We start from the raw sequence: 8,600 nt of genomic DNA, 5'->3' as shown, positions 1-8,600 counted from the left end.
CTCACCCTTCCCTCCCTTTCCCACCACCCCCGGCCTTTCTCTCTCTCCTCGTCTCCCTCCACCGCGCGCAACCGCACCCCCCCGCCCCCCGACCCCCTCGCCCCGCCCCTCGACCCCCTCGCCCCGCCCCCCTCGCCCACCCCATTCTGACGGAGGACGCGAAGCGAATTAAATACCACGTCCCCCCCTCCCCAAAACCACCCACCCCCTCCCAAACCTTCACCCCAACCCATCCTTTTACCCCCACCGCCCATGCCCCCCCATCCCCGTAACACTGAACCGCGCTTCCTTTGATCCTTTTGGGGGAGCGGTTGGGGTGGGGTGGGGGAGGGAGCCGGGGTGGAACCCGGACCCTCGCAACTTTATTCTGATCCCCCCCCCACCCCACCCCACCCCACCCCAACCAACCCTGATCCCGTTCACTCCTCTCCTCCCGTTCCGTTGGCGGGGGGAGGGGGGAGAAGGGGTGGCCCGAAACGCGCGCCGCGCGGCTTCAGAGGCTGTTGCTAGACCGCCGATACCGCCCTGACTCCGCCGCGCCTTCTCCCTCCCTCTCCGCAGGAGACCACGGACGCGGGATCCGAGTACGGGAACATCCACTACCCGGCGCAGAAGAATTCCCAACACGGGAAGCTGTCCCGCAAGGTGTCAAAGTAAGGCCCTGGGTGGGGGGGTGGGGGGGGGAGGGTGGGTAGAGGGTAGGGACACGATGGAAAATCGCCCGACCGATGCTGTCAGGCCCGGCTGTCGCCCAAGGGGTGGGTGGGTAGAGAGCGTGAGCGTGGTTTGTTAGTTCGGGGTGGTCACGGGGGGAGGGAGCTGGGCGGGGGGGGGGGGGCGGTGGGTGTACGTGTTTGTGCGAAGACGGAGGGTTCAGGAGGCTAAGCAGCGAAGGTTCTCTCCAGAGCGTCTCGGAGGCCGTTTGCGAAGGGGAGCGGCAGCGGTTGGCGGGGGGGGTGGGGGGCGCGGGTAGAGATGTTTGCCATTCGACCTCTCACACACACTCTCTCCACCAACCCACCCCCCCCCCCCACCTCCGCAACTACCACCCCACCCCCACCCCCACCCCCCACCCCCCACCGAACCCCTGCAGCAACCACAGTGAGGATCCCACGGTCTACGAGAACCTCTCCAAAACGAGGAAGGATGACCGGGTGCGGAAGCAGAAGTCCGACGATCACCCCAAGAGCGGCAAGCCCAAACTGGGCTCAGTGAAGAAGAAATGAAGCGGTTGGGGGAGAGGGGGGGGGGGTGAGGAGGGCGGGGGTTGCTGGCGGGGTGGTGGTGGGCCAGTGGGGGGGTGCGGCGGGGTCCCCGAAGGCCCAGGCACACTCGCACACCCTCCCCCCCCAACCACCCACATGCAAGTGCTCCCCAACCCTTTTCTCCACTGAAATGCGATAAAAGAGGGAGAGTAATCTCAGATCAGAGGCTGTTGCTAGGCCACTAACCTTGCCGAATCTCTCTCTCTCTCTCTCTCTCTCTCTCTCTACCCCGCCCCGACCCCGACGGCCCCGGCTGCTCCCACTGCCTGCACTCCGTAAGCATTTAGCCCACCCTGGCGCCCTCCTCCAAACGGCGAACGTGCCGGAAACGCAGCGCCGGCCATCACGGAGCTTCGAGAGCCATGTCTGAACGCAGGGCGAGGCCGTTCAGCCTGCCCACGCGGAGCTACACGAGCAAAATCGGGCCCCGTTCCATTCCAGTTGTATTGCACGCCCCCGTCCACCCCCAGCCCCGACTCTCCTCGGTCAGACCCGGGCTCGGAGCGCCGTGCGCAGCTCCCCCCGGTCTCCGTATCCCTCGGTCAGACCCGCACTCGGAACGCCGTGCGCAGCTCCCCCCGGTCTCCGTATCCCTCGGTCAGACCCGCACTCGGAGCGCCGCGCGCAGCTCCCCCCGGTCTCCGTATCCCTCGGTCAGACCCGCACTCGGAGCGCCGCGCGCAGCTCCCCCCGGTCTCCGTATCCCTCAGCCAGACCCGCACTCGGAACGCCGGTGCGCAGCTCCCCCCCGGTCTCCGTATCCCTCGGTCAGACCCGCACTCGGAGCGCCGTGCGCAGCTCCCCCCGGTCTCCGTATCCCTCGGTCAGACCCGCACTCGGAGCGCTGTGCGCAGCTCCCCCCGGTCTGCGTATCCCTCGGTCAGACCCCGCACTCAGCGCCGTGCGCAGCTCCCCCCGGTCTGCGTATCCTCGGTCAGACCCGCACTCAGCGCCGCGTGCAGTTCCTGTGCTGCTTTGCCATATAAAGCTCTCCATGTATTTTGTTTAAATTAAAAATATTTCAGAAACTTCGGAATATCTTGGGGTTAATATCAAATTGAGTGGAGAGCGGGCGCTGTCGGAGGGTCAGTGCTGAGGGAGCGGGCGCTGTCGGAGGGTCAGTGCTGAGGGAGCGGGCGATGTCGGAGGGTCAGTGCTGAGGGACCGGGCGCTGTCGGAGGGTCAGTGCTGAGGGAGCGGGTGCTGTCGGAGGGTCAGTGCTGAGGGAGCGGGCGCTGTCGGAGGGTCAGTGCTGAGGGAGCGGACGCTGTCGGAGGGTCAGTGCTGAGGGAGCGGGCGATGTCCGAGGGTCAGTGCTGAGGGAGCGGGTGCTGTCGGAGGGTCAGTGCCGAGGGAGGGGGCGCTGCCGGAGGGTCAGTGCTGAGGGAGCGGGCGATGTCCGAGGGTCAGTGCTGAGGGAGCGGGCGATGTCCGAGGGTCAGTGCCGAGGGAGGGGGCGCTGCCGGAGGGGTCAGTGCTGAGGGAGCGGCGCTGTCGGAGGGTCAGGGCAGAGGTAGAGGGTCAGCGCCGAGGGAGCGGGCGCTGTCGGAGGGTCAGCGCCGAGGGAGGCGGCGCTGTCGGAGGGTCAGTGCCGAGGGAGGCGGCGCTGCCGGAGGGTCAGTGCTGAGGGAGCGGGTGCTGTCGGAGGGTCAGGGCAGAGGTAGACGGTCAGTGCCGAGGGGAGCGGGCGCTGTCGGAGGGTCAGCGCTGAGGGAGCGGGCGCTGTCGGAGGGTCAGGCAGAGGTAGACGGTCAGTGCCGAGGAGCGGGTGCTGTCGGAGGGTCAGCGCCGAGGGAGCGGGCGCTGTCGGAGGGTCACGCCGAGGGAGGGGGGCGCTGCCGGAGGGTCAGTGCCGAGGGAGCGGGCGCTGTCGGAGGGTCAGTGCCGAGGGAGCGGGTGCTGTCGGAGGGTCAGTGCCGAGGGAGCGGGTGCTGTCGGAGGGTCAGCGCCGAGGGAGCGGGCGATGTCGGAGGGTCAGCGCCGAGGGAGCGGGCGATGTCCGAGGGTCAGCGCCGAGGGAGCGGGCGATGTCCGAGGGTCAGCGCCGAGGGAGCGGGCGATGTCGGAGGGTCAGCGCCGAGGGAGCGGGCTCTGTCGGAGGGTCAGCGCCGAGGGAGCGGGCGCTGTCGGAGGGTCAGCGCCGAGGGAGCGGGCGCTGTCGGAGGGTCAGCGCCGAGGGAGCGGGCGCTGTCGGAGGGTCAGCGCCGAGGGAGCGGGCGCTGTCGGAGGGTCAGCGCCGAGGGAGCGGGCGCTGTCGGAGGGTCAGCGCCGAGGGAGCGGGGCGCTGTCGGAGGGTCAGCGCCGAGGGAGCGGGCGCTGTCGGAGCTCAGCGCCGAGGGAGCGGGCGCTGTCGGAGGCTCAGCGCCGAGGGAGCGGGCGCTGTCGGAGGGTCAGCGCCGAGGGAGCGGGCGCTGTCGGAGGGTCAGCGCCGAGGGAGCGGGCGCTGTCGGAGGGTCAGCGCCGAGGGAGCGGGCGCTGTCGGAGGGTCAGCGCCGAGGGAGCGGCGCTGTCGGAGGGTCAGTGCTGAGGGAGCGGGTGCTGTCGGAGGGTCAGGGCAGAGGTAGAGGGTCAGTGCCGAGGGAGCGGGCGCTGTCGGAGGGTCAGCGCTGAGGGAGCGGGCACTGTCGGAGGGTCAGCGCCGAGGGAGGCGGGCGCTGTCGGAGGGTCAGTGCCGAGGGAGGGGGCGCTGCCGGAGGTCAGTGCCGAGGGAGCGGGGTGCTGTCGGAGGGTCAGTGCTGAGGGAGCGGACGCTGTCGGAGGGTCAGTGCTGAGGGAGCGGGCGATGTCCGAGGGTCAGTGCTGAGGGAGCGGGTGCTGTCGGAGGGTCAGTGCCGAGGGAGGGGGCGCTGCCGGAGGGTCAGTGCTGAGGGAGCGGGCGATGTCCGAGGGTCAGTGCTGAGGGAGCGGGCGATGTCCGAGGGTCAGTGCCGAGGGAGGGGGCGCTGCCGGAGGGTCAGTGCTGAGGGAGCGGGCGCTGTCGGAGGGTCAGGGCAGAGGTAGAGGGTCAGCGCCGAGGGAGCGGGCGCTGTCGGAGGGTCAGTGCCGAGGGAGGCGGCGCTGCCGGAGGGTCAGTGCTGAGGGAGCGGGTGCTGTCGGAGGGTCAGGGCAGAGGTAGACGGTCAGTGCCGAGGGAGCGGGCGCTGTCGGAGGGTCAGCGCTGAGGGAGCGGGCGCTGTCGGAGGGTCAGGCAGAGGTAGACGGTCAGTGCCGAGGGAGCGGGTGCTGTCGGAGGGTCAGCGCCGAGGGAGCGGGCGCTGTCGGAGGGTCAGTGCCGAGGGAGGGGGCGCTGCCGGAGGGTCAGTGCTGAGGGAGCGGGTGCTGTCGGAGGGTCAGGGCAGAGGTAGACGGTCAGTGCCGAGGGGAGCGGGCGCTGTCGGAGGGTCAGCGCCGAGGGAGCGGGCCCTGTCGGAGGATCAGGGCCGAGTGAGCGGCGCTGTCGGAGGGTCAGGGCCGAGGGAGCGGGCGCTGTCGGAGGGTCAGGGCCGAGGGAGCGGGCGCTGTCGGAGGGTCAGCGCCGAGGGAGCGGGCGCTGTCGGAGGGTCAGCGCCGAGGGAGCGGGCGCTGTCGGAGGGTCAGTGCCGAGGGAGGGGGCGCTGCCGGAGGGGTCAGTGCTGAGGGAGCGGGTGCTGTCGGAGGGTCAGTGCTGAGGGAGCGGGCGATGTCCGAGGGTCAGTGCTGAGGGAGCGGGCGATGTCCGAGGGTCAGTGCCGAGGGAGGGGGCGCTGCCGGAGGGTCAGTGCTGAGGGAGCGGCGCTGTCGGAGGGTCAGGGCAGAGGTAGAGGGTCAGTGCCGAGGGAGCGGGCGCTGTCGGAGGGTCAGTGCCGAGGGAGCGGGTGCTGTCGGAGGGTCAGTTGCCGAGGGAGGCGTGCTGTCGGAGGGTCAGTGCCGAGGGGAGCGGGTGCTGTCGGAGGGTCAGTGCTGAGGGAGCGGGCGCTGTCGGAGGGTCAGCGCCCGAGGGAGCGGGCGCTGTCGGAGGGTCAGGGCCGAGGGAGCGGGCGCTGTCGTGTCGGAGGGTCAGCGCCGAGGGAGCGGGCGCTGTCGGAGGGTCAGTGCCGAGGTAGAGGGTCAGTGCCGAGGGGAGCGGGTGCTGTCGGAGGGTCAGTGCCGAGGGAGCGGGTGCTGTCGGAGGGTCAGCGCCGAAGGAGCGGGCCCTGTCGGAGGGTCAGCGCCGAGTGAGCGGCGCTGTCGGAGGGGTCAGCGCCGAGGGAGCGGGCCCTGTCGGAGGATCAGGGCCGAGTGAGCGGGCGCTGTCGGAGGATCAGGGCCGAGTGAGCGGGCGCTGTCGGAGGGTCAGGGCCGAGGGAGCGGGCGGCTGTCGGAGGGTCAGGGCCGAGGGAGGCGGCGCTGTCGGAGGGTCAGCGCCGAGGGAGCGGGCGCTGTCGGAGGGTCAGCGCCGAGGGAGCGGGCGCTGTCGGAGGGTCAAGTGCCGAGGGAGGGGGCGCTGCCGGAGGGTCAGTGCTGAGGGGAGCGGGTGCTGTCGGAGGGTCAGTGCTGAGGGAGCGGGCGATGTCGAGGTCAGTGCTGAGGGAGCGGGCGATGTCCGAGGGTCAGTGCCGAGGGAGGGGGCGCTGCCGGAGGGTCAGTGCTGAGGGAGCGGGCGCTGTCGGAGGGTCAGGGCAGAGGTAGAGGGTCAGTGCGAGGGAGCGGGCGCTGTCGGAGGGTCAGTGCCGAGGGAGCGGGTGCTGTCGGAGGGTCAGTGCCGAGGGAGCGGGTGCTGTCGGAGGGTCAGTGCCGAGGGAGCGGGGTGCTGTCGGAGGGTCAGTGCTGAGGGAGCGGGCGCTGTCGGAGGGTCAGTGCCGAGGGAGCGGGCGCTGTCGGAGGGTCAGCGCCGAGGGAGCGGGCGCTGTCGGAGGGTCAGCGCCGAGGGAGCGGCGCTGTCGGAGGGTCAGGGCCGAGGGAGCGGGCGCTGTCGGAGGGTCAGCGCCGAGGGAGCGGGCCCTGTCGGAGGGTCAGGGCCGAGGGAGCGGCCCTGTCGGAGGGTCAGGGCCGAGGGAGCGGGCGCTGTCGGAGGGTCAGGGCCGAGGGAGCGGGCGCTGTCGGAGGGTCAGGGCCGAGGGAGCGGGCGCTGTCGGAGGGTCAGCGCCGAGGGAGCGGGCGCTGTCGGAGGGTCAGTGCTGAGGGAGCGGGCGCTGTCGGAGGGTCAGCGCCGAGGGAGCGGGGGGGGCGCTGTCGGAGGGTCAGCGCCGAGGTAGAGGGTCAGTGCCGAGGGAGCGGGTGCTGTCGGAGGGTCAGTGCCGAGGGAGCGGGTGCTGTCGGAGGGTCAGCGCTGAAGGAGCGGGGCCCTGTCGGAGGGTCAGCGCCGAGGGAGCGGGCGCTGTCGGAGGGTCAGGGCCGAGGGAGCGGGCGCTGTCGGAGGGTCAGGGCCGAGGGAGCGGGCGCTGTCGGAGGGTCAGCGCCGAGGGAGCGGGCGCTGTCGGAGGGTCAGCGCGCGAGGGAGCGGGCGCTGTCGGAGGGTCAGCGCCGAGGGAGCGGGCGCTGTCGGAGGGTCAGCGCCGAGGTAGAGGGTCAGTGCCGAGGGAGCGGGTGCTGTCGGAGGGTCAGTGCCGAGGGAGCGGGTGCTGTCGGAAGGTCAGCGCTGAAGGAGCGGGCCCTGTCGGAGGGTCAGCGCCGAGGGAGCGGGCCCTGTCGGAGGGTCAGCGCCGAGGGAGCGGGCGCTGTCGGAGGGTCAGCGCCGAGGGAGCGGGCGCTGTCGGAGGGTCAGCGCCGAGGGAGCGGGCGCTGTCGGAGGGTCAGCGCCGAGGGAGCGGGCGCTGTCGGAGGGTCAGGGCCGAGGGAGCGGGCGCTGTCGGAGGGTCAGCGCCGAGGGAGCGGGCCCTGTCGGAGGGTCAGCGCCGAGGGAGCGGGCCCTGTCGGAGGGTCAGGGCCGAGGGAGCAGGCGCTGTCGGAGGGTCAGGGCCGAGGGAGCGGGCGCTGTCGGAGGGTCAGGGCCGAGGGAGCGGGCGCTGTCGGAGGGTCAGCGCCGAGGGAGCGGGCGCTGTCGGAGGGTCAGCGCCGAGGGAGCGGGCGCTGTCGGAGGGTCAGCGCCGAGGGAGCGGGCGCTGTCGGAGGGTCAGCGCCGAGGTAGAGGGTCAGTGCCGAGGGAGCGGGTGCTGTCGGAGGGTCAGTGCCGAGGGAGCGGGTGCTGTCGGAGGTCAGCGCTGAAGGAGCGGGCCCTGTCGGAGGGTCAGCGCCGAGGGAGCGGGCGCTGTCGGAGGGTCAGGGGCCGAGGGGAGCGGGGCGCTGTCGGAGGGTCAGGGCCGAGGGAGCGGGCCGCTGTCGGAGGGTCAGCGCCGAGGGAGCGGGCGCTGTCGGAGGGTCAGCGCCGAGGGAGCGGGCGCTGTCGGAGGGTCAGCGCCGAGGGAGCGGGCGCTGTCGGAGGGTCAGCGCCGAGGTAGAGGGTCAGTGCCGAGGGGAGCGGGTGCTGTCGGAGGGTCAGTGCCGAGGGAGCGGGTGCTGTCGGAAGGTCAGCGCTGAAGGAGCGGGCCCCTGTCGGAGGGTCAGCGCCGAGGGAGCGGGCCCTGTCGGAGGGTCAGCGCCGAGGGAGCGGGCGCTGTCGGAGGGTCAGCGCCGTGGGAGCGGGCGCTGTCGGAGGGTCAGCGCCGAGGGAGCGGGCGCTGTCGGAGGGTCAGTGCCGAGGTAGAGGGTCAGTGCCGAGGGAGCGGGTGCTGTCGGAGGGTCAGCGCCGAGGGAGCGGGCGCTGTCGCAGGGTCAGCGCCGAGGGAGCGGGCGCTGTCGGAGGGTCAGTGCCGAGGGAGCGGGCGCTGCCGGAGGGTCAGTGCTGAGGGAACGGCGCTGTCGGAGGGTCAGCGCCGAGGGAGCGGGCGCTGTCGGAGGGTCAGTGCCGAGGTAGAGGGTCAGTGCCGAGGGAGCGGGTGCTGTCGGAGGGTCAGTGCCGAGGGGAGCGGGCTGCTGTCGGAGGGTCAGCGCCGAAGGAGCGGGCCCTGTCGGAGGGTCAGCGCCGAGTGAGCGGGCGCTGTCGGAGGGTCAGCGCCGAGGGAGCGGGCCCTGTCGGAGGATCAGGGCCGAGTGAGCGGGCGCTGTCGGAGGGTCAGGGCCGAGGGAGCGGGCGCTGTCGGAGGGTCAGGGCCGAGGGAGCGGGCGCTGTCGAGGGTCAGCGCCGAGGGAGCGGGCGCTGTCGGAGGGTCAGCGCCGAGGGAGCGGGCGCTGTCGGAGGGTCAGCGCTGAAGGAGCGGGCCCTGTCGGAGGGTCAGCGCCGAGGGAGCGGGCGCTGTCGGAGGGTCAGGGCCGAGGGAGCGGGCGCTGTCGGAGGGTCAGGGCCGAGGGAGCGGGCGCTGTCGGAGGGGTCAGCGCCGAGGGAGCGGGCGCTGTCGGAGGGTCAGCGCCGAGGGAGCGGGC

The 8,600-nt window shown here is 72.3% G+C and overlaps 1 protein-coding gene across 1 annotated transcript in view; it reads left to right on the top strand.

Moving 5' to 3' along the window:
• The window catches only part of LOC132208465 (tyrosine-protein phosphatase non-receptor type 6-like), a 10,646-nt gene extending 10,352 nt beyond the window's left edge, over positions 1 to 294 (top strand). The window contains exon 4 of the mRNA XM_059644010.1: positions 156 to 294. Within this exon, the coding sequence (XP_059499993.1) occupies positions 156 to 294 (139 nt within the window). The remainder of the gene's footprint in view (positions 1 to 155) is intronic.
• The last annotated feature ends 8,306 nt before the right edge of the window (positions 295 to 8,600 follow it).

This window comes from Stegostoma tigrinum, unplaced genomic scaffold (genome assembly GCF_030684315.1).
Source record: "Stegostoma tigrinum isolate sSteTig4 unplaced genomic scaffold, sSteTig4.hap1 scaffold_409, whole genome shotgun sequence".
In the NCBI taxonomy this organism is placed as follows: domain Eukaryota; kingdom Metazoa; phylum Chordata; class Chondrichthyes; order Orectolobiformes; family Stegostomatidae; genus Stegostoma; species Stegostoma tigrinum.
Note: the sequence above shows the minus strand (reverse complement) of the source record. Positions and strands in the feature narration are given on the sequence as shown.